Genomic DNA, 23,861 nt, shown 5'->3' on the forward strand with positions numbered 1-23,861 from the left:
TTATATGCCATTTAAATAACAGTTGCACTTGGCCTTTCTATGCCCAAAAGCATTAAGACAATGGTTTGTAGAATAAAAACTATAAATTTGGTGGCATATCTCACAGGTTTCTTCAGGATGATTGATAGTTATAATAATAACTGTACTCTCTTGTAGATATAAAACAACATTTCCTACAGGTCCTTATTCATTTACTTTGACCAAATAAATATATTTAACCACATCAAGCCCAGATCTTTACACAGACATTCCTAACATAATACCTCTTGAATGGGAGGGACACATTCTTTTGACTCTGTGACGACAGCATACATGCTATTTTATAAAACCACCTTCTTCATGTGCCTCGTAAACAACATGTCCCCTGGGGTGAGAAGGCAATCATAGGTGAGAAATCACTGCCAGCATTGACGACTGGAGTCCTGAGACGTTAAGTGTTTGGATGGGTAATAAAGTGATTAGTCCCAGTCTCAGAGGAAAAGAGCAGGGGTCAGAGGACTAATGATCGAACATGATGGTGGTGGTCGTGGTGGTGGTGGCTTACTTGTGTAAGTGGTGAAAAAAAAAAAAAAAAAACCCACTACCATCAAAAAAAGTATTGGAGTAAATGCCATAAAAGCCTCCCAGTCCTCGGTGGAATGTTATGTGTCTGATTTACCTGTTCCTTGCAGGGCTGAGAACATCACTGTTCTCATTAGAAACTGCTTCTGTGCTGTCTCATAGCAACCTAAAAATAGAAATGTCCCTATTAGGCTGTATAGCTGTGATGGCTGCTACAAGTTTTGGCCTCCTTAATTGTGCAGTAAATATATATAGGTGTGAAATATTCTGCTCCGTCTCTTAATTTACTGAGCAGTGAAACATGCCAATCAGAGGCAGGGTCAGTTGGAAAATTTGCATCGGTGAGCTTAGATTATGAATTGAGGATTTTATTATGGAAGTAATCACTGTTTGGAAAATAGGATTTCTGTTTTTAATGTGCAAGAAAGCCCATGAATGCATCATATTTGCATTTCCTGCATTTCCAGACCAAAATCCCTTTTCACATGTTTCCAGCTGCACTGTCTTAGCTCTGCCCTTTAGTGCACTGGAGATGGGAAAGCTGATTTTATTCTAACAACAGGCGCTGATGTTCCACATTGGTGGGAGATTAAATCTTATTAATAGCATGAGGCATAGATTCACAAATACTACTATTAATAATAATAAAGCAGAAGAACAAGCAACCAGTGCAAAATTCTTATCCCCTAATTTCCATTATGTGTAGGTCCAACTGTGTCCATTGCTTTCATTTACAAATTCTCCTCCTGAAATAATTAAAATAAAAAATAAAATAAAAAACACACGCGCGCGCGCGCACACACACACACACACTCACACAAATACACACGCAGGAGCATTTACATGTCTTTGGGAGGTAACGCTCATTTTGTTTGTGTCCTGCAGATATAAGAAGATCAGGACAGAGGTTTTTTTTCTTTCCTTCTTTTTTCATTAGACGCAATTTATTTTGGTCGACTCTGACGTCAAGAGAATACACGTTTCATTCAACAAGCAAGAAAGTAAGTTATTTATAACCCGCAGCATCTCAGGCTTGTGATCCTTGAGTGCGCAGTGAAGGGAATACTCCCCATTGGACTGATGTAGTGCGCCTCCGTAACAAAAGCCACACGGCTCATGTGCTATGGTGCCAGAGATGTACGGCGCCCTGTAACCTAAACTAGGACGCGTTGATGGGGAACAGCAGTTTAGCAGTTTTTTAAAAAAAAAATAATATATATAGAAAAAATAGGGATATTGCGACAAAACTGCAACAAAACTTTCTGCTTTGAATAATTAATTTTGCCCGATTTCTTCCCTCTTACGTGACAAAGCACTGATGTACTTTGAGCATGGGAAGCCTCTCCTCCGACCAGGTAAGAGAATTAGCAGGCACTAAGTTGCTCTGCGAAATTATTAAACTACAATAATCATTAGAAACGAAGGTTAATACATTCAACTTTGTGATGGCGTTTTCTAGCGTCGCTGCTTTCTTCATCATGCTGGTAAAAATAGATGAACTTATTACATTAGGCGTACCATCAGGTGGATGGATGATGTTTGCAAATTAATATTGGCAATATAAATAACATTTCAAATGCAGAATTTAACCGAGAATCAGACGACAAACGCAACATTTTGTAATGGAGCGCGTCTCCGTCGACAAGTTCTCCAAAATGAGAACCATGGACAGCGTCTTTTATTTGATGTCGCCTGTCTAGATAGATGTTTGCATCATCAGTATTTGAAATTTGGAATTTGAAACATAAAAATCACGTTGACGCGCAGCCTCTTGGACATATTTTTGTTCCAATTAAAAGATGAACAAGGCTGGTGTTTTTACGCAGTTAAAGGTTGGTGGATGCTTTTATTCGTCGTTCGTCCGTCCGCCATAGATATTATGGTAAAGGATACAAGCGAGCTACTGTTCAGACAGTGCTATAGGCATAAACTTTGATTTTGATATCAAAATATCTTTGGTTGATCATCCATCAGTAGTGTTTGTGAATCTAACAGGTGCTGTTGTCAAGCTGTCCACATGATTTTTGGACCATGGGCATGATCACTTTCCTCTTTTGAAATCTCTGTGTATCTTTTGTACACATTACCTCCTTCTGAAATATTATATAAGGAATATATTTCCTATATCAGAAATCTGTAATAGTAACTTATATTTCTAACCTTTATGTTGTAGCAGACTGCCACCTGCTGGTGGTGATGATTTTGCATATTAGAGGAATAAACAATATGAATGTGAATATATACAGATATTTTATTGTGAGCTGAACTACTTTAATGATTTGTTCAAAGGGCTGTAAGCTGTAAATTCAACGCTGAGAGGATCTGTGATTGGCTGGGACATGGCAGACATACTAGAGCTGCGGACAGATGGAAACTCACTCCTGAAGGCAGTATGGCTCAGACGCCTGAGGCTCACGCGGCTCCTGCTGGAAGGAGGTGCATACATAAACGAGAGCAACGAACGTGGAGAGACTCCGCTCATGGTGGCATGCATGTCCACACACATCGACCAGCAGAGTGTAAGCAAGTCAAAGCTGGTGAAATACTTGCTGGACAACCAGGCGGACCCTAACATACAGGACAAAACAGGCAGGACGGCTCTGATGCACGCCTGCATCCACAAGGCCGGACACGAGGTGGTGGATCACCTGCTGAGCAACGGGGCTGATCCCAGTCTGGAGGACAGGAGTGGGGCCTCGGCCCTGGTCTATGCCATCAATGCAGATGATAAGGAGACACTGAAACTGCTCCTGGATGCCTGCAAAGCTAAAGGCAAGGAGGTCATCATAATCACCACAGACAAGTCGCCATCTGGTACTAAAACTACCAAACAGTACCTAAATGTCCCCCCATCACCAGAGCTGGATGAGAGGTCCACCCCAGCATACTGCACCTCTCCCTCTGATATTGATGTTACTGCATCTCCTACTCCTGAGCAAGAGCAACAAAACACTGTCTTCAGTTTCCAGACGAAGCTGAAAACCTCAAGTTCAGCTGTGAAGCTTGCCAATGGGCCCACATCTCCGACACGGCGACCAGCAAACCCCAAACGTGCGCGCTTGCCTCAACTGAAGAGGCTGCAATCGGAGCCATGGGGGCTGATTGCTCCCTCTGTCCTGGCGGCGGCCACCTCCCATGAGGAGAGCAAGAAAGCCAGCTCTGATGAAGACGTTGTCGCTGGGGTTAATGGACTCTCTCTGAGTAAGAGATCAGCTTTATCTCGACAGAACAGCGTGGATGGGAAGGACAGCTTGTTCCCACTGGTAGGTGAGCAGCCGTGCAAAATGACAACATCGCTATCAGTTCCTCTGACGTCTAAAGCGTCATATGAGAGATCTCTAGGCCAGCACCAGCCGCTGGCACGGCGCAGCACTGTGCCCACTGAGCAGGAGAGCAGCAGCTGTGGCAGTGGACTAGTCAGTCTGAGAGACACAGTGCACAGGAGACGTCTGGGGAACGATCACTATGACTCAGACTCACAGCTCTATTCAGACTCTGCCATGTTAGACTCTCCTAAGGTCCCCCTGGAGCGAAGAAAACTAAACACGTCTCCCCTTGCAATGCTGACCAGCTCCAGAGAATCTCTAGACAGCAACGCCAGCACATCCTCTCCCAGCACGGCACGCAGGCGTGCACCCGGCCTCCTGGAGAGGAGAGGCTCGGGCACGCTGCTGTTGGACCACATTTCCCACACCAGGCCCGGCCACCTGCCCCCTCTCAACATCAATCCCAACCCTCCCATTCCTGATATCGGGGCGAGTAGCAAGCCCTCCTCACCTCTGGCCACAGGTATTAGATCTATAGCTCCAGTAGCACCAAACACACCAAAGAGAGGCGGCCTCAAGTCCAAGAAGAAACTTGTGAGAAGGCACTCTATGCAAGTGGAGCAGATGAAACAGCTGTCTGATTTTGAAGAGCTCGCTCATTAGTTAGTGACAGTGTTTATGCAGCACATTTTGTGGGAGTAGAAGTGTTAACGCCATAAATTATCAGGAAGTACGTCTATAGATTCAGTTCACTCACAGCCATCTAAATGTTGAATAATGTATAATTTATAAAAATATATATATACATATATAGAAACTGAGCAATATAGATAGATTTCCTCCCTGTGTCACACCCAACCTTAAAGATTATTATCTTTTAACTTCACAACATCTGCTGTATGTGTGTTACAGTTCTGAATGTAAACGCCAAGACATGGTACTTTTCCTCTGAACTAGCTCTTACATGATAATGTAATGTGTAGGGAACACACAGGGTCCATTTGTAGCCAGCAGGCCGCTTGGTTGCACTTTGTGCATATGTAATTAGCACCATTAATGGACTTTCTTTGAAAAGAAAAAAAAATGTGATGCACTTGTCTGAGATGTAGCTTTGAGTAAGATGAAATTTTGACTGTTTGTAGCAAATTTGTACAAAGTGCCTTCAAGATAAAGAAACCTAAAAAAACAGAGGAGGGGACAGATACATTTAATGTATTAAGATCATTTTTAATTCATGATGATGTAACCAAAATGTGTTTTATTTCAATATTGTTGGTCTCACATGGTACAAAATGAGGACTCAGAATACATGTGATGTGAAAGAATGAACAATATGCCTTAAGGAACAGGTAAACCAATGGGCTATGTATAACAGCACTTTATTGCCCAGGAGGAAAAAAAAAAACTCAAGAAGTTTTTATAAACAGTGTTAAAAAAAAAACTTTCAAAGCACATTAAATTATTATATAATGAATTCAAGAAACACTGAATGACATTCGAGCCCTTAGTCAACTGAGACATTGGTGAAACTTGTGGATTAAAATGTCATTTCACGCTAATGGCAATCAAAACTAAAGATCATACCGCTTCCATGTAACTTACCTGTGAAGCATTGCTTCTGTTTAAGAGAAAAAAACACATAATTTAATGGATAGTATTTTTGCAGGTAGTTTGTTGTATATTCTGAATAAATGTCTATCACTTGTGAATTTCTGTTTGTTTGTTTATTCATTTGTCACATTAAGCAGGAGCTCAGCTGCTAGTAGCCACACAGACGCTCATTAGAAAGAGCACCAGCATTTCCTCGGGCCACTTGGCAGTCCGCTGGTACTGTGATGGTGACGAACCTCATCATCATCGTCGGTGTCGTCAATGTCACTGTGATTATGTCAGACCGACCATAGAGGCGCTCAGATCCCACAGCTTCTTGGCAGCTTCGTCGTCCAGACCCTGAGGGGCTGCTGTTTTAGGGGCGCAGTCGCTGTAATCAGTGTGGAATTGGGTGTTAAACACACAACTCAATCTGTTCCCACTGTGCTGATTTAGTCACAAGAACAAGTTATCATGATCAAAGAGGATGGGAATCACAGGGTATCTTACAAACACTATTACTGCAATTTTGTCCAAGATGATGGTAATTCAGATAATTCTGTGATAAGCAACATATTGACATATTTTCCTCTCTATTAAGGAAAACATACCACAGCCAGGAGAATAATTTTGCCACAAAACAAGAATCAGTCAGTATATATTCAGTTTATCAGATTTATAGACAGTAAAGACTAAAATCTGTGAATAAAAAACTGTGCCGTGTCTGAGCCTCTCTTCAGTTCCCGCAGAGCAAGATGAACACATGTACCGACACTTAAATGTCAAACAGTCTTTCATGAGCAAATGGCTGAACTGCTGGAAAGCAGTATAGTTCAGGGTTCGGATGATGTCGGCAGTAACAGAGGGAAATACCCTGTCTGCCAAGTCAGGATTACCGACTGGGCAAAGCAAGCAACTGCCTGAAGGCCCGAGATCCTCCTCGGCCCAGGTTCACTGAGCACTACTAAAGCACTGACAAAATAAAGGGTCCTAAGATGGGTGCTATTATTACCTGATCTTGAGGTCTCAAAAAGCATCCCTGTGCTGAGTTTTGAAGCTCCACTAATCAATGTTTTCACAGGAGTGACAGATCACATGAACTTGCATGTATAATGTGAAAGTGGCTTTAAGGAAATACTATGCTTATACTGTATGATGCTTTAGGAGTACTGCACAGATACAGGAAGGAGTGGGTGTTAACAGGAGCCCATCAGCTTATTTTTCCCCTTGACATATTTTCCCACATGGCCACGGCTGACACCACATGACAGCATATTGCAATATACTGTACTGAAATTGCTGACTGACCTGTAGTACAGTCCGCTTTCATTCTGCAGACTTTCCTCCACAGCGCAGTAGATGGTGGTCTGAGCCCCTTCTGTTGGAGACTTGATGAAAAACATAAGTGGTGTGTACACAGCCCTCTTCCACAGGGGCATGGTGGGCCAGAAGTGCCGGCCGAGCTCAGTCCGAATCACGCCAGGGTGGAGGCTGTACGTCGTCACTCCAGAACCTGCAAAATGACACAACGTCGCAACAGTGCACAATCAAAGAGTTGACAGTGGCGTAGGACACAGTTGTTTAAATCCCACGTGAGTTCTGGTGTGAGATATTAAAGATTTCAGTACCTTGTAGTCTGTTGGACAGCTCCCTCGTAAAGAGGACGTTGGCTAGTTTACTTTGTGAATAGCTTTTCCAAGGGTGGTAATCTTTCTCTTGATTTATGTCATTGAAATCTATTTGACCTGTTGAGTGAAAGCAGCATTGTATTTAAATTAAATATTGCTGAAAAGATGACAATTTTGGGAGACAAAAAAACCCCATCTCCATCTCTTGCTAGTGATATAAGAAGAGAGAAAAACTGCACCTCTCTCGTGAGCTAAACTGGAGACGTTGACGACGCGGCTCGGAGCTGACTTCTTCAGCAGATCCAGCAGACAGTTTGTCAACAGGAAGTGACCCAGGTGGTTCACACCAAACTGCATTTCGAAGCCATCTTCAGTCTGCCATTTTGGACAGCTCAAAATACCTGAAAGTAAGAATATCAGTGGAACTTTAACACCTCTCTCCTGTTAATTACTGTCTTTAAGCTATCTGTGATTACTTAACACACCTGCGTTATTGATGAGAACATCCAGTCGCTCTTCACTTGCAAGGATGTCTTTGGCTAGTTGTCGTACCGACTGCAGAGATGCCAAGTCCAGCTTTTTGACAATCACACTGTCATTCCCACTCCTCTTCCTCACATCCTCTGCAGCTTTATTAGCTCTGTCCATGTCCCTACAGGCAAGAATGACCCTCGCACCTGTTTGTACAGCAGCACAAAACGCATGTTTTAAATTAAACCAGATCATTAAAGGCTAGAATACAAAACCCAGATAAGTAACTAACCCCTTCTCGCCAAGTCGACAGCTGTTTCTTTGCCGATTCCAGTGTTGCCTCCGGTGATCAAAACAGTCTTTCCGTCCAGCCGGGCTTTGCTGCAACAAACTCCACCTGCCATCCATTTCTTCACACCTACAAGTCCCATCCCTGTTAATAAAGAATAAAGAATACACATTCCACACAGTTACAATTATTAATCATCAATCACAGAGAACGAAGAAAACTTTACAGCTTTTTGTTCTGTGCTAAAATATTCTCAAATGTACATTATTGAACACTGCATTCATATCCTAAAGGTTTTGAATTCAAATAATTACCAGCTATTTAGATAATAAGTTGATCATTATTCTGTAAGTTGTAAGTTCTATCTATCTATCTATCTATCTATCTATCTGTCTGTCTGTCTGTCTGCGTACAGTACATAAAGCTGTCAGAATTGCACCATGTGACCATACAGAAAACAATCAAAGGAAGCATATAAGTGCCATTAAAGTCATTGCAGACTAAGCAGCATATTATTAGTCAGCAGAGAGCAGGTGAGTGAGTGAGTGCACAGACTACAGTAAGGAGCTAGTTGTGTTCTCCCGTCTGACATAACGTTAATTCTTCCAATCAGAAACTGCATACGGGCGTGCATAATTTACCTGTGACTGTGACCAGCGCAATAGTTTTAGGATACTGGAAAACAAACGACCTCATCGCTGTCAATGCCTGCGTTGTCCTACGAATCCCTACACTGTTCACACTCCTAAATCAAACCTTTCCCTGTTAAAGTCCGATTAAAGTCCTGTTAAAGTCCGCTGAATTTCTGATTCAACACAATCTCCCTCTCGCATGAGTTACACAATTGCAGGAGACTAACAAGTCTTCAGTTACAACTCACAGTACAGGACGGCTACATAACATTCTGCCTTCCACCAGGAAGTACCGCCTACAGTCACTCTACAGAGGAATCCTATTGGTCCTTCTTACTAATCAACTTCTGAATGACTTTTTAAAGGAAAGTATTTAACCTGTGCCTACGAGAGCAAGGTTCACTTTTATAATAATAATAATAATTATTATTATTATTTAGATGCATCTAAAAAAAGAGACTAAAACAACAACTTTTAACAAAATAGAAGAAATCAAAATAAATATAGAAAAACATTGTCACAGATCTTAAAATGTATCCTAATATCTACTGAAACACTGTGATTATTGTGATGTTTTAACCATTTATGACTTTTGTACATTATTTTATTTTATGTGACCATGTGTAGTAATTTAAGCAGGTGTTTTACAAAATGATATAATATTTAATGTATTTTTCTTATGATGCACATATCTTATGGATAAGTCTGTGTTCTGTGTTTCACCTGACTGCTTGACAAATTTCCTCCTGGAGACAATAAGGTTAAAGTTTAAGTTAAAGATTTAAAAAATTATAACATCACTAGATAATGTTCTACAAGCACTTCCAACCAATCCTCCTGCAGAGGTCACCAGAGGCTCACCAACACAATCTGAGTGCCTTCTAAAGGGCTCCAGTAGATGGAGCAAATACATCATATTAGGCCGCAAAATGTGATATATATATATATATGTTCTTTTACATCCACAGTTACCAGTCAAGTCTAAGAGCGCTTTATATAGCATCAAATTATATCCTAAACTCCTACAAGCAAATTAAGATGTGTCCCCGCTGTTGTAAGAGCAGACAAAAGAAGAAATCCATCAGCAGCACCAAGATGACAGTAATAATAGCATCACACCCACAGATGTAAATTAAAGCCATCAGAGCTGCAGCTCAGCAACTGACTCTTAAAATAAAACATTTAGTTCTTTTGTTATTGATGAGAGTAAAGTTTTAATGTGTCATGTCAATAAGTCAAACCCTTTCTCTGGACTTTAAAGCACAAAGGAGAGGCCTAATGAGTCTGCACAGGGACTAAATATAGAGCTTTGGGTTTTCAGGGTGACATCTGAGAGTGACTGTTCTCGCTGTGGATTACTGCTGAGTGTCTGTGAAGGTGGGCAGCATGTACGCGTTTACATACCAGGAGTTCAAAGGTTGCCATAGAAAGTCAGAGGATTATGTAATTGCCACTGTCCCCTGTCTGAACGCATAACCACATTGTGCATTACAGTCTCTCATTACATGCGCTGAACAAAACTGTGCATTTAGGGGACCAAAACAGCTGACCTTCACTGACTTTCTCTATAAATGTTCTAAACACAAGTTGAAGAATGTTATTTTCCATACAGCTTAAGACACTGGATTTTTATAGACTGCAACATCTCATTAGATCTTTGTATTCCTGACATTTGTCAGTGCAGGCCCCCTATTCTCAAATATAAGAGTACTTCAGAGGTGACCTGGCTGTCTCTTTTGCTGGCTCACCACCAAGCAAATCATGTGACTGCACTGCACACTTCCCCAGTCTCTCTCCCAGTATGGTAACCTTCCCCTGCTAAAATTAGAGGGCCCTCTGCCGAGACATGTTGGAATGTAACTATCCTGTACTCATCCTGCAGATGATTTGGGATTGCAATAAATTTCACAGTGTCTGCCAATTTGTAATGTTTATTTGAGCTAACCACCTTAAAGAGAAGAGTTAAGGTTGTTGTAGTGGTAAAATGAACCCTGTGAGGTTATGCTTTTTAAAAAATACATCGCTCTGAGCAAATCTCTTTGCTGGGCTACAGTTTCTGACCTAAATGTGTTTCTGCCCAATATGAATCTAACAGCTCACATGGATTTGTTTGCTTGCTAACAGCGGTCTGTTTAACTACCCGTCATCTGTCTAACCACATACTGGAGTTTTACTGAGGTAAACAGTTAGTACTTCACATAAGCATATCTGCATGATCTGTGTAATTGTTACATGTGCATATTCTATTATATTTGACCAGCTGAACACTGAATAACTAACTCAAACTGTTTTATTATGCTGTATCATAAGGTGCATTTAAATGGGCTCTTGTATCTAATGTTGTGTGATGCATTCAGAGATGTAGTGGTAAATACATCTCATGTCCACATGCAAATAATCAGATAATAGGAATATTTTTTTCTTAAAAGTACAAAATATTATTTTTTTGCGTGTTTGTTTTTTGGTCCATGTTCTTGCAACTTACATCTTTGCATTTAGTTTAGATAATAAATTATAGATCTTGTTTGTCTGTGGAGCGGGTACAGTTAAGTGCAGAATGTATATATTGTGGGAAGTGATTATTATTGTGATTTATTTTCAAACACAAAATTGAGTGTCACAAACATATAACAAGCCAGATAGGAAACCTGTTGGTGAGCATTTGTAGGGGCTTTTTGGGGTGCCATTATAAAAACATCATCAACTTTACACAAGAAGTTCAGATTGTTTGTCACAGACTTCTTCTCCTTTGTTTTAATATGTCCCTTGTGTCTCCTATAACTCAATTGAAGTTCAATAATAAATCACAGGGGTGTCCCTTTAAGGTGTTCACTGCACAGTTTTTGTGTAGAAACAGGAAAAATATCTTCAAGAGACCAGTCATGTCATGTCAACAGTGTGTGGGCATATCAGGGAAGAAATCAAGAACCTAAATTTGAATGGACACACACACTGGTGATAGCAGACAGTGACTCTGGCCAGGTGTCCTGACATGCAGGCCCAGGGTTCACCTTGCCCTGGACGCTCTGCTGTGCGGGTTTTAACCGCGACGTTGTTTCGATCCCTCCTCTTGGTCTGTGTGACTCTGACGTAAAGATCAGCGTGTCCCGCCGGGGAGGGGGGGAGAAGGGCGGTGCTGCTGCTGCTGCCGCTGCCGCCTCTCACTATATTGCAGGGATCCTCGGAGCGGTTTGCCCCCTCTTTCCTCTGAGTTTCGTCGAGTGTTTACCGCTAAGTGACTCGGGCCGGGGAGACATGGCTGGATATCTGAAAGTCCTCAGCTCTCTTTCGAGGTCTGCAGCTGCTGCTTTTTCCAGAAACCCTGCGGTGCTCGCGCCGGCTGCAAACTGCCAGACTTTACAACAAAGAAACTGTGAGTGGAGAGAGATAAGCGGGGTCATCCTCAGCATCATGATGTTTGACGGTTAACCGCCACCTTTGTGCCAACATGGCGGTTTTTAATGTAGCCGGGGCTGCATTTGACAAACTAGTGTAATATTAGCCTGGTAAGAGAGCGACAAATTACGCATCCGTTATAAACCGGTGGCGCCGAGCTAACGCAGCCATGTTAGCCAACCTCCGTGTGCAGCTAGCCAACTGGGGATGCTGTTAATAGCTTTAATTGGTTTTCTGTGCTCAGGAGCAACGATGCTCTAAACGCTTCCCAGTGTCTAAATGGTTGTTGTGCGGCTGGTCGAGTGCAGGTTGTTTTTACAGTGAGGCGGCTGTAAACGCCGAGAAAAATAAGGGGCCGAGACGACGAACCGACGATCAGGGGAGAGCTCTCTTTGTCTTCCCCATCTAAAGTTTGAGGAGCAGTTGATGGCAATGTGAAGATATGCGGTCAAAGAAATGAATGAAACACTGACTGTTTAAAACCCACCGACAAAACAAATGCGAGTGGGCAGAGATTACATCCCGTTTCCCCCAACAAAAACGAGTAAAAGAGTAAGAGAGAAAATTTTGCGGTGCAGAAAACTGGCAGCAGATGAATCAAAAATGAATCTTCCCGTTTCATTTTGAGCTGTCCTGTACGGAAATTTCACCGACGGTCGAAAATGCAACAACTGCCGCAAAAAATCAAGTCAGATCAGGTGTCTTTATCATAAATGATGAGCTGCTCTTCAGCCATCAGGTGATTAGTGCCTTACCGATTTGGAAAACTTTTGCCAAGGTCAGCCACCGCATACGAGACTCCGCTATAGTGAGCAATGGCTGCCGCTGCCAGTGCTCGGTCTGTCCTACATAATATTTTCCATCTGGGTTACATCCAGAGTACTGCGAAGAGCTGCACATTTCACCACATCTGACCCTAGTATTTAACTGTAAAACACTGTGTGGCTTGTTACTTTTATGTTGGCTGTAAAGGTTAACAATCCTTTCTTTTTTAAACCAGTGCCAGGAGATCAACCAAAATCAGTTGCTTTTTTTCCCTCTCTCACGGTGATTTTGGAGCAGGGATCCAGATTAATCACGTGGGCTCTGCAGACGTTTACAAAAATTTCATACAGTGCGTTTGAATCTCTGCAACCTCTGGTGTTGTAGATACAGGTCTCCATACAAACCAAACTAGCACCACAAGTTACTGTTGATAAAGGACTGGGTCAGTTGAAGGGCACAATGGCTCATGGTGTGATTGAATCAACATGTCACTCAAGCTTTGCAGTGTACCTAGCTGTCAGAGTTGAATGATAGTTGTCCCTTTTGCATCTACAGGAATGTTTCTGGTGGATAAAACAAGTCATGCTGTCAAAGTTAGGCGCGCTACTCTTAAACACAAGTGTGAAAAATCCTTTAGATACTTGCAGTAAGTGTTGTTGCCAAGTGTTTAATTCACTATTACGTCAGATAGAAATCCTGCTCAACCTTTGAGGCAAAGTGGCAATTTTTTTAAAGACCAAGATTAGAAGATTGACAATATTGTTGAATGCTTTCTTTTATTGTAGTCATGAGTTGCATTGTCTATGCTAGCAGCCTTTTGCTGCAATTACATGCCCTTTAAATTTCACACTGCTTGTAAAACTGGCCATCACACTGTTTGTTGGCTGTGGACTTTACAGAGAAGAGAGGGTGTAAAGCGCCCGCCTGTCTCCCAACTATTGGTTTGTAAACTTCAAAGCCTTGCATTTGTTTCCTTTTGTGTCTGTGGTTGAACAGTTCATTAACTAACCTTCACACAAACTTCTGCGGTCTTGCCCGCTGCTTAGTTTTGGTCATTTTGATAACCTGGAGAATGCCCTTTCTTGGTATAGGATTAAAACTGAAAGGGTTTGAGGCCTGTCTGTCGGTGTTGAAAGTTAACCATAAAGGGCACATAGCCAAAGGTTATTCAGGTCATCTTATCGAGACACACATTGTGTTAAATTGCCTTTGACTACTGCCTCTAATGTATGGTGAACACATAGTAAAGACCTCAATATTCCACCCTACAGCTCAGTTTTAGAATTAGGTTTAAATACCCCGTGCTACAGATGGGGTATTTAAACCTGCTAAATACTGAAAGTTGGCACTGAATGCTAGGTCATATTGTTAGTCTTGTTTACTTATTCTTTCATTAGATATCTTGGTTTAAACCACAATTTGTAGATAGTATACTACATTTACATGAATTCTTGTTCAGCTGATAAAGTTATGGCAGAATTTCAAGAGTGAGGCATCTGAGAAATGTGTTGATTTGAGAAATTCAAAAAGGTTTTGCAGAGAAATGTGTTTATACTCTAAGTAGGTTATAAAACAATATTTGTTTGATATGACCACTAAACCCATGCTTCATATTGCCACCAATATAAATGACAGTTTGAATGACACCCAATCCTTGGCTTATTTTAATCTAGACTAAAAGTGTTTATTTGTTTTTTGCCCTTTTCATTTGCCCTTGTATTTAGTATTTTGTTGTAAATGGAGACAACTTTGGATTGTAGTACAGTTTCATGTGCAGTGCTTCAGACCATTGTGTTTGGTTGTTTATTTCTGCTTCTGCCTAGTGTCGTCTCAATCTACCAGTGCAATAGGAAAAAAAAATCTTGCAGACCTATCCTCCCCAATGCATGTGCGAATGATGTGGCAGGCAGGCCCACATGACTTTGTTTCAGCTCGCCCTTCAGCGTCCAGTTTGTTGATACACTCAGGAGTTGCATAACCTACTCAGCTCCTTCCTGCACTTCCCTCCCCCCTGCACTGTGATAGTAGTGTCCTGTTTTCACAGATTTAGGTTAGACCAGTCAGAAATGATGCCAAACAGTAGATGTTAATGACTTACCCATGAAGCACCGCAACGGGGACTGAAGTGTTCTTGTAGTATCTAGAGAAGGACAAAAACCCCTTGTCATGAACAATACTAGTTTTGAAAAAGCTGATTTCTTGTCTATTTTAGAGACTGTTTTCAGCCCTCAATACATGCCGATGAAGAACAGGGCAGTAAACATTATTCTTATTATTTATTAATCTGCCAGCTTCTTTCTCAATTAGTCATTGGATTTATATTTAGATATTGAGAAGTGCCCAAGTTTTATGTGTGTGTGTGTGTATATATTAGTGTTCAGTTTACTTTCAGTTAAACAAAGAAAATCAGCACATTACAACAGAGAAGATGTAACCATGGAATATTTGACATTCAGTCAATCCACTAATCATTTCAGCTCCAATGTCAGAACATGAAATTAGGGACAGTGGTCTCTGGTTTCCATTCTCTTGTGGACTAAACTCAGACATCTCAGGCTGACGAATGTTCTCAATTCTCAGTTTCCTCTGTCTCATGATCTACTTTGCCAAAACGACAAATTCCCCCTAACAAGGCCCAAGTGGTGACTTTTTAGGCAGTTAAGGAGCATGCAGTGCCCCTCATACACCAATGCCCATTCAACAGCAGGAGAGTTGACCAGCACAAAATGTTCAAACTTAATGGTTGTTGACTTGAAGAGGATTAGTCCAAAAATAAAAACTGCAACAGCAAAACCAAAAACATCAACCAAAAAAAGGGTTCACTGTTACCAGCGACACTGAGAATACTTTGACTTTTGTTATTTCTCTGTCCTCTTAACGCTATTGCGCAATATACTTGTAACATAAAGGTCGCAACTTCGTCTTTGCTGTGAGGTTATTTTCAGTGCCTCATGATCACTGTGTATCTTCATTCTGCAGGGCTCGTGTATCATGTTTGGTGCATGGGAACAGCGCACAGACTGTTTTGACAGGTGCTACCAAGGCGTTATAATCCCAGCTAGGTCAAAGGTCTTCACACACCCACGTGGATTTTTGATTGTTAGATTCATTTAAAAGTCATGTCTTCAAGGAAAACCAGACACCTTGTGTTTACTTTCGTTATTGTGGGAAGGCTTTGGTAGCAGTAGGGGAGCATTAATTTGGCTGGGAAATCTCAGAGTCACTTGATCCTCTGCACCTCCCCCTGTACTTTTCTATTCACTGAAATGATCCTGCTGGCAGGACACTCGTGCACTGAGCAGAATGAGAGCAGATATGATTAGGGATACTAATCTACGTTGCTGCAGTTGGAGAGAAAAGAAGTTAAGTGACCACTCTCTCAAAAGTCACTGTTGGCATGAAAATAAAGCACACTTTGAGTTATTAAACTTTACATGTGTTTAAAAACACTAACATAGGAAGCTGAGAAAGTGTTTTTTGTCTTTTAAGTAATATTTGCCATTTCTGTAAAACTGTGGGCTGCACATAAAGAGCAAAATCAGTAATCACCTTAGGAAAGATGTAACTATAGCCCTTGGTGTTTTTGGATTTGCCAAATTTAACTTATAATTAGGGTTGTAGCTACAGATTAAATGTACTCTGTGGAGTTTTTGGCAACTAGTCCCACTATAAAGCAATGTTTAGTAAGCAGGGCCTGTTTGGTTTGTATCACTTGCAAGTGCCCAGTAGTGCAGTATTTTCCTGACACCACATTCAGACTGCATTAATGTAAACAAGTTTAAAAATACTTTAAAAACTGGCTTTGCAGATGTTTTATGAGGAAGAAAATTTATTAAACACATTTGTTAGATGCACAGTACATAATGAATTTTGGTTAGAGTCACTGAATGTAAACTGTTTACAACAAAACTCAAGAAGCTACCTCCTCAAAACAAGGTGAATCTAAGGTGTAAAGCAGGCAAATCCTCACAGTTGAGAAGATGTAGCTAGCAAATGTTTGGTATTTTACTTTCTTGTCAGCACTGGTTAAAATGATTAAAAGATTGTTATAATATTAACTTGGCAAGTAATGGCAGTAAGTCCTGAGTGGAGCTGAAACAGGTAATCATTTCAGTCTTTACTCAAGCAAGCAAAATGCCAAACATTTTGTGGTTCCACTTCACTTTTTGACACTTCATGGAGTGAATGAGTAATTAAGAAAGTAATATAAATAGACAGATCAATCGATAATAGGAGTAATCCTGAGGCATAAATATTATCTGGCAAAAGGAAACGGGAAGCAGAAAAAACTGCCTGTCCTCTGCAGATAGCCTGAAAACAGGATCTTTCTTTTTTTTTTTCCCCCAATCCGTGTAGTTTCCTGCGTTTTATGATTGTTGCTCAGCAGTCTTTAACCCTCAAATAAATTAACATTTTGTTGTGAATTAAAAGCCAATTATGTTTGAAACCTTTTGCATGTGTGATTGACAGATGCAGACAAACGCATCAAAGTGGCCCAGCCGGTGGTGGAGATGGACGGAGACGAGATGACCAGGATCATCTGGGAGTTCATCAAAGAAAAGGTGATTACAGCGGTGCTCAGGGGTGGAGGAGTAAACTCTCAAACGCTGCTGCGACTCTCAGAGGAGGGCAAGCCCTCACTGTCTGACTTGCCTATTCTTATATCACTAGCTGACACGTGGAAGTGAGGGGTGGGTTATGTGGAAGATTATGCATGTATGATATAGGGGAGGGGCTTTTGTGATGTTTCATTCAGTCACTGGCTGATTTCCTCCGGAGAGAGCAGATGGTGTGTTGGCTCAGGAGGAAAATGTGGGGAAGTATGAGATAAAATCGCTGAATGTTTTCTGACTTTTGATGATGTGTTTTCTTGTCCTGTTAACAATCCCAGTGATCCCAGAATGCATTGCATAGCAGGTTTTTTTATTTAGTGTCAGGAGGCTGTAGATGCTAAGTCTTGATGTCTTTTTTTGTTGTTGTTTTGTAGCTCATCCTTTCCAATGTTGACGTTGAGCTGAAGTATTATGACCTGGGTCTGCCGTACCGTGACCAGACTGATGACCAGGTCACCATCGACTCTGCCCTGGCTACTAAGAAGTACAGTGTGGCGGTCAAATGTGCCACCATCACACCCGACGAAGCCAGAGTGGAAGGTAGTTTATATATTTCTAGTTTCAGACTAGTTTAGACTCGGACCCATTAGATTGCTGCCAGAAAGACCTTAAAGTTCACTGCCAGTCATACGTTGTAGAATTCAGTGTAGGAGACAACTCTAAGTATATTTGTCTTACACTGTATCCATACTCACGGTACGTTAAACTTTAATAAAGCTCCAATTGAGAGTCCAACTAAGATCTTAGTGCTGATCATTTTAACTAAGACTTAAGACTGAGGAGTTCTGCTGTTCACAGTAGAGAAAATACAAGATATTTTCAAGATAATATACACAGTCTTTGGAAAGTGGGAAGAACTCTGATTGAGGAAAAAAAGCTTAGCATACTTCGATTCAAAGGACATGTCCAGTGAAAGTAGGCTGCTACACAAGGCTAACTGCATCAAAACACATGAAAGCAAGGCTGGTTAGACAGTTTGCTGCTCTATTACATTTATTATAGTAATTTCTATGTTTCTATATATAGAGTTTGGCCTGAAGAAGATGTGGAAGAGCCCTAATGGAACAATCAGGAACATCCTGGGCGGCACAGTCTTCCGTGAGCCAATCATCTGCAAAAACATTCCCAGGCTTGTACCAGGCTGGACGCAGCCCATCACCATCGGCAGACACGCCTTTGGTGATCAGGTGAGTCTCCTCTAAGTGCTGAAGAAAATGTAGTAATTCAGTTTACAGTGATGTTTTTTTATTATTATTATTATGAGACTAAATTGGAGGCAAATTTAAGATTGAAACTAGATTTCTTGAAGTTAAACTTTGTGTTTCTTTCTATAGTACAGAGCAACAGACTTTGTTGTGGATCAGCCGGGCAAATTCAAGATTATCTTCTCACCTGCTGATGGTAGCGCAAACAAGGAATGGGAGGTCTATGACTTTCCTGCTGGTGGCTGTGGAATGGGCATGTACAACACAGATGAGGTGAGTGTATACTTAAAGGATAGAGCTGGAGTTATTCTACTGTCAACTAATCCCTTAAAAAAAACAATCCACAACCATGTGTCATCCCCCTCTCAACAAAATAGTCAGGAAAGAATACTTTCATTTTAAAAATGGATAGTCACTGTTTTTAGAAAATGGGGGAAGTGGAAGTGTATGTATTTGTTGAGGGCTATTTACAGCCATTGATTTTGTGCAGCATTTGAGGCAGCAGGACAATGCATGTGCAATCAACTCAAAATAAACTGCAGCACTCATCGTGGAGCATGCACAACTGTGTTGATGTGTTTTTGTTTCTAGACAACATTGGAGCTCTATGACCCAAAGGAATAGGCTACATCAAGTCTACACAGAAAATATTTGTTACTGGGATCAATTAATCATTGGTTTTGGTATCTTCATGGGATTTGTTGACAATAAGAAATAACTTTGAACAAAACATTCCCCTCTAGAAAATTGGTAAAGGACTGTTGAACCCTAAAAGCCAGTCTAGATAAAAGAAAGTCCCACACACTGTCTGATAATGAAGTGTTGTAGGTGTGAGCTCCACAAAGTGTGCAGGGCCTTCCTTAATTCCTACATTAATTTGGATTGTTAGTATTTAAAGTAGTCATCTTTCATATCAGAGACTACAATACTGAATCTCCAGCAGTCGTTGCAGTAGACCAACCTCTTTCCAACCCGCTGTGCTACTGTTTTGTTTGCCTTCAGAGTGGGTCTGTTTGATTCAACAACATCAGAGGTCATAGTAGATGACTTTCAACTTGACAAGGGGAAGGCTTTTAACCTCTGTACTACTGATAAAACCTACTACAGTCATGAACCACTTGTATTTTTCTTCCACTAGTCTATTACAGGCTTTGCACACAGCTGCTTCCAGTATGCTATTGCCAAGAAGTGGCCCCTGTACATGAGCACAAAGAACACCATTCTTAAAGCCTACGACGGCAGATTTAAAGACATCTTCCAGGATATCTTTGAAAAGTGAGTGTCCTCTGTCTTTATGTTTGATTGGTCCCCGCAAATAAACTGAGTTTCTGTAAAACCTCAGTATGTTCATAGAGCACAATAATAATACTAAATTAAAGAAATGCATTTTGCAGATAATGATTACAGTAGTTAGGATATGGTACAGTATTACAAGAGATTAAGTCTCCTTTTCTCTTAAATATTGTTTAACATGATAAGAAAAAAGCAAAAAAGTTGCTTTAATTTATTGTGTTGTTTACGTTTTCTACAGGAACTACAAACCTGAGTTTGACAAACTGAAGATCTGGTATGAGCACAGGCTTATTGATGATATGGTCGCCCAAGTGCTTAAGTCCTCTGGAGCCTTTGTGTGGGCTTGCAAGAACTACGATGGAGATGTTCAGTCCGATATCCTCGCACAGGGTGAGTTATTTGGAAAACACTTCTGCCTCTTCTTTAGAAATGATGCTCTTAGAAAATACTGAAACCTAGAAGTGTTTCGAGAGGCTCGCCAGCTTTTGAGCAGTTGTGGGTTGCACTGAAGCAGGATTCTGTGTTTCCTATTTTAGGCTTTGGCTCTCTGGGACTGATGACATCAGTTCTTCGTGTGCCCCGACGGCAAGACTATTGAGGCTGAGGCTGCCCACGGCACTGTGACCAGGCACTATCGCGAGCACCAGAAGGTTAGTAACCATCACTGTTTTGTGAGTCCTATTGGTTTGTATTGGAGAGCATTTCAACTGGGCAATGAAGCAGAAAATGTGAGAAGCCAAATTATGGCTTAGCAAACAGACTTTGAAATCTGTGGAGTTATACTGCCATCATGTGGTGAGAATTGAGAATGAGAAGGTATGCATAGATGCTCTGCATTCATGATAACATCAAAGAATACCTGTCTTGCAGATCTAAAAACATTATCCTCACTTGTACTTTCAGGGAAGGCCGACCAGCACCAACCCCATTGCCAGCATTTTTGCCTGGACCAGAGGCCTGGAGCATCGTGGCAAACTCGATGGCAACCCTGACCTCATTAAGTAAGAGAAGTATAATGTTAGAGTGAACATACTGACCCTTGAATGAGACATAGCTTTTCTAAATGTCTTTGTTAATTTGCAGGTTTTCCCAGACACTGGAGAGGGTGTGTGTTGAGACTGTTGAGAGTGGTACGATGACCAAGGACCTTGCAGGCTGTATCCATGGCCTTCGCCAAGTAAGTGTATTTGTGACTTAGTGATTTAGTTTTCTGAGTAAATTTAGTTTAACAGTGCAGTTGATAATGAAGCGCTGACTGCTCTCTCTATCTCTATTGCTCATTATCTACACAGATGATGATAATATGCACTCAATAGACATTTAATTAGATACACCTATTTTTTTGCCAGTATTAGTTTTCTCTCCAAATGGGCTTGAGTTCATCATTGATTCAGCAATGTGCTGGAAATATCCAATAGGGATCGCAGCATGTCCATGAAAGCGCACCCATAAGATGTTCAGTTTGAATGGAGTCATCAGTACGTCAAATGGCAAACTTTAAATGTCTTGGGTGTACTGCATGGTTACATAAACAACATGTTTTACCTGGGAGGCTTGTGAAGGCGTAAGGAAGGGTCTGGCCCGGGAGACCACTAAAAATAAAGAGTGGAAAGCTCTTGGTACCTACGGGACATCAAACCTAAAAAAGAATACAAAGCTTGAGCAAAACTGTCGTGGATATAAGGATCCTGCTTGTGCTGGACATTCGTGTAAATATTCTGCATACCAAAAACAAAATAGCAAGTCATTAAAAGCAGTGAAGGTCTAATATTTCATTGATCTATGACAGGTAATATGATTAAAAATGTAGCCAAGTTGACTTTTTTAATGGCAAAAATACCAAACATAACCATGAATACAGCCATGATTTTAATTGTGAAGATGTGCTACTAATTGTAAATTAAACATCTTTGTGTTTTGGACTGTTGGTTGGTGAAAACAAGAAATTTGAAGATGTCACCTTGGCTTCTGAAAAATTATACTTATTTCACTACTGTCTGATGTTTTATAAACAAACCGATTCAAGAAGATAATCTGCAGATTCATCAGTAATACAAATAATCATTAGTTGTGGACCTAATTTGAAGTATGTATCCATTTAGTCCATGGAGCGTCTTTATGTTTTGGGACATTAAGCCTGTAATGGCACCCAAAAATGAATAATGTTTGGTGCTTTTACTGGCAGATTTCCTTCTTTTAACTTCAGATGAAAATATTCCCTTTGATTAAACCACTACCATCAGTCTGAAACACTTACGTAAGACAGGGTTTTTCTTACCCTGATTCTGATCTGCCAGCATGTAATACAGGTTGGGAACTTGAAACCATGTCCCAAACATGCCCTCATCTTTGAGCATGTTTGAGCAGTATTATACCTCTGCCAGAGAAGTATTTTTGTTCTTTTTTTTGTCTGTTTGCCGAATATCTTGAAAATGTTACCGATATCAGTGAATTTTGGTGGAAGGGGAGCCCGCGGTCTGAGGAAAAAATTGATTTGTGCTTTGTTGCAGATAAAAATGTGAATCCAAGAGATTTTAAAGGATTCGTACTATCATGAAATATTTAAGAATGCATTTTCCTGATTTCAAATGCGCATGAATGGAGAAGAACAGACTGCACGTGTTGCATGATTGTCCATCTAAATCCAGGTACATATGGAAATTAAAAAAACATTTTCACTAAACCCTTACTCAAGGTTTGGGTGGCCCTGGTGGAGGTACTGTATGTGCTGTCTTGTTCACCAACTTGTTTCCCATCTTTTTCTTTTTAAGCATTTTTTTTCATCCATTAGACATTGCAGCTCAACAATCTGCCAATGATTGGATGTTATTTTTGTCGTTGAAGGCACTATTCTCTGGAAACTAGAGACCTGCAAATACAGGAGGACTGCTGTTTCTTTGAATAATACAGCTGTCATGTAGTCATACTGTGTTTTAAGAAAGTAGCTGATAACATGCATCTTGGAAGTCCTTATGTTAATGTAATAATGATACTGCTTTTATTAACCAACAACATGAATTAACTCTAAACGGTCATAATAAAAACATTAGTGCTTCTATTACTTTTTTGTTTTATGTTTTTGTTTCCTAAAGGGAAGTATTGAATTTTCTGATCTGCTCTGTCTTGTCTTGCCCCCTCAGTGTCAAGCTGAATGAGCACTACGTCAATACTACAGACTTCCTCGACGCCATCAAGACAAATCTGGATAAAGCCCTTGGCAAGTGAAGGACTTGAAAGAGTATAGTCAGCCTGGAGATGGCAATGTCACTCTTCTGTTTTTGTACCTCATTTTTAACTTAAAAAGGTCAATAAATCCACTTGCATTTCACCTGAAGGAGAAAAAAATGTACTGTCTATAGGATTATGTATTATTCTATTAGGTTATTAAACAGTTGAGAGATGTCCTTCCACCTGATGCCTCCCCCACATTCTGTCCCCTTATCTGCAAGGTTTTATTTTTGTAATGTGAAGTACTGTATTCAATACTATGTAATGCCTTGTGCAGGACTGATATCTGATATTTGTATATGACGCTGTCATATACAAATATCAACATATTTGCCAATAAATTCCTTGTTTGACCCACAATTAGTATGTTTGTTTTTGAACAACAAAACTCTCAATACATTTTTTTTAAAGGTAAATAAATTTATTATTTTACAGTATTGTCTGGTACACAACATTGTACATACATTTCTATCCACATTATCTCCACACTAATGTCTAATACAGAAAGCCATTGAAGCTGAACATCTTCCCCTTTTATATCATCACTAAAACTGTGATGGTGTGAACACAGAAGCTGAAAAACTCACAAAAATGAGCATTCTTTTTATTTTTAAATGCGCTATATCAACATCGCAAATGGATACCTTGTTTGCAGGTTACAAGTTTGAAAAGCTAAGCACTGGGAAACTGAATATATTGAGCATTTCCCAAATCATTTTCCACGAGGTCCATGGCCCTGTCACATGTTGGGAGGTTGTCGTTCATCACTTGAGACCAGAGTACAGCATGATGGATGGCACGCTCTCGCAGACACACTGGGGCACTTAATATTTCTGTCCGAGTTTTTTGGGACAATTCTTGTTGAGATTCATCCGTTAAAAAAAAAAAAAAGGACGACTGCAATGTGAATGCAGGGTTTTGCAT

General features: G+C 40.6%; 3 protein-coding genes across 4 annotated transcripts; 2 read left to right on the forward strand and 1 right to left on the reverse strand.

The window, feature by feature from the left end:
• The first annotated feature begins 1,680 nt into the window (after positions 1 to 1,680).
• ankrd34c (ankyrin repeat domain 34C) lies at positions 1,681 to 5,536 on the forward strand. The gene is made up of 2 exons (XM_018664148.2): positions 1,681 to 1,916; positions 2,851 to 5,536. Exon 2 carries the CDS (start codon positions 2,901 to 2,903, stop codon positions 4,488 to 4,490), a length of 1,590 nt encoding a protein of 529 aa, XP_018519664.1. The 5' UTR covers positions 1,681 to 1,916; positions 2,851 to 2,900; the 3' UTR covers positions 4,491 to 5,536.
• Positions 5,034 to 13,437, reverse strand: LOC108875326 (retinol dehydrogenase 13). 2 transcript variants are annotated; one of them, XM_018664153.2, is made up of 7 exons: positions 12,589 to 13,437; positions 7,809 to 7,949; positions 7,531 to 7,722; positions 7,285 to 7,446; positions 7,046 to 7,162; positions 6,726 to 6,930; positions 5,034 to 5,808 (listed from the first exon to the last, which is right to left on the reverse strand). In XM_018664153.2, the coding sequence occupies exons 1-7, from the start codon at positions 12,731 to 12,733 to the stop codon at positions 5,712 to 5,714; spliced, it is 1,059 nt and encodes a 352-aa protein (XP_018519669.1). In that variant the 5' UTR covers positions 12,734 to 13,437; the 3' UTR covers positions 5,034 to 5,711. The 2 variants fall into 2 exon arrangements, with proteins under 2 accessions (XP_018519669.1, XP_018519670.1); XM_018664154.2 differs by lacking the exon at positions 12,589 to 13,437 and adding an exon at positions 8,447 to 8,707.
• Positions 11,587 to 23,297, forward strand: idh2 (isocitrate dehydrogenase (NADP(+)) 2). Its single transcript, XM_051073375.1, is given in 11 exon segments — positions 11,587 to 11,810; positions 17,069 to 17,160; positions 17,586 to 17,751; positions 18,238 to 18,398; positions 18,546 to 18,689; positions 19,555 to 19,691; positions 19,948 to 20,099; positions 20,246 to 20,280; positions 20,282 to 20,359; positions 20,613 to 20,710; positions 20,793 to 23,297. Coding segments are annotated over 11 exon segments (1,296 nt in total). The 5' UTR covers positions 11,587 to 11,692; the 3' UTR covers positions 20,908 to 23,297.
• The last annotated feature ends 564 nt before the right edge of the window (positions 23,298 to 23,861 follow it).

The sequence above is a fragment of the Lates calcarifer genome, linkage group LG10, assembly GCF_001640805.2.
Source record: "Lates calcarifer isolate ASB-BC8 linkage group LG10, TLL_Latcal_v3, whole genome shotgun sequence".
NCBI classification, from domain to species: Eukaryota; Metazoa; Chordata; class Actinopteri; family Centropomidae; genus Lates; species Lates calcarifer.

Excerpts from the sequence above, each read along its gene's own strand:
- ankrd34c (XM_018664148.2), top strand. The coding sequence starts at position 2,901 with ATGGCAGACATACTAGAGCTGCGGACAGATGGAAACTCACTCCTGAAG.
- LOC108875326 (XM_018664153.2), bottom strand. The coding sequence starts at position 12,733 with ATGTGCAGCTCTTCGCAGTACTCTGGATGTAACCCAGATGGAAAATAT. Across the intron at positions 7,163-7,284 it reads CAGTTTAGCTCACGAGAGAG|GTCAAATAGATTTCAATGAC; the intron begins GTGCAGTTTTTC and ends TTCACTCAACAG. Across the intron at positions 5,809-6,725 it reads GAAAGCGGACTGTACTACAG|CGACTGCGCCCCTAAAACAG; the intron begins GTCAGTCAGCAA and ends CACTGATTACAG.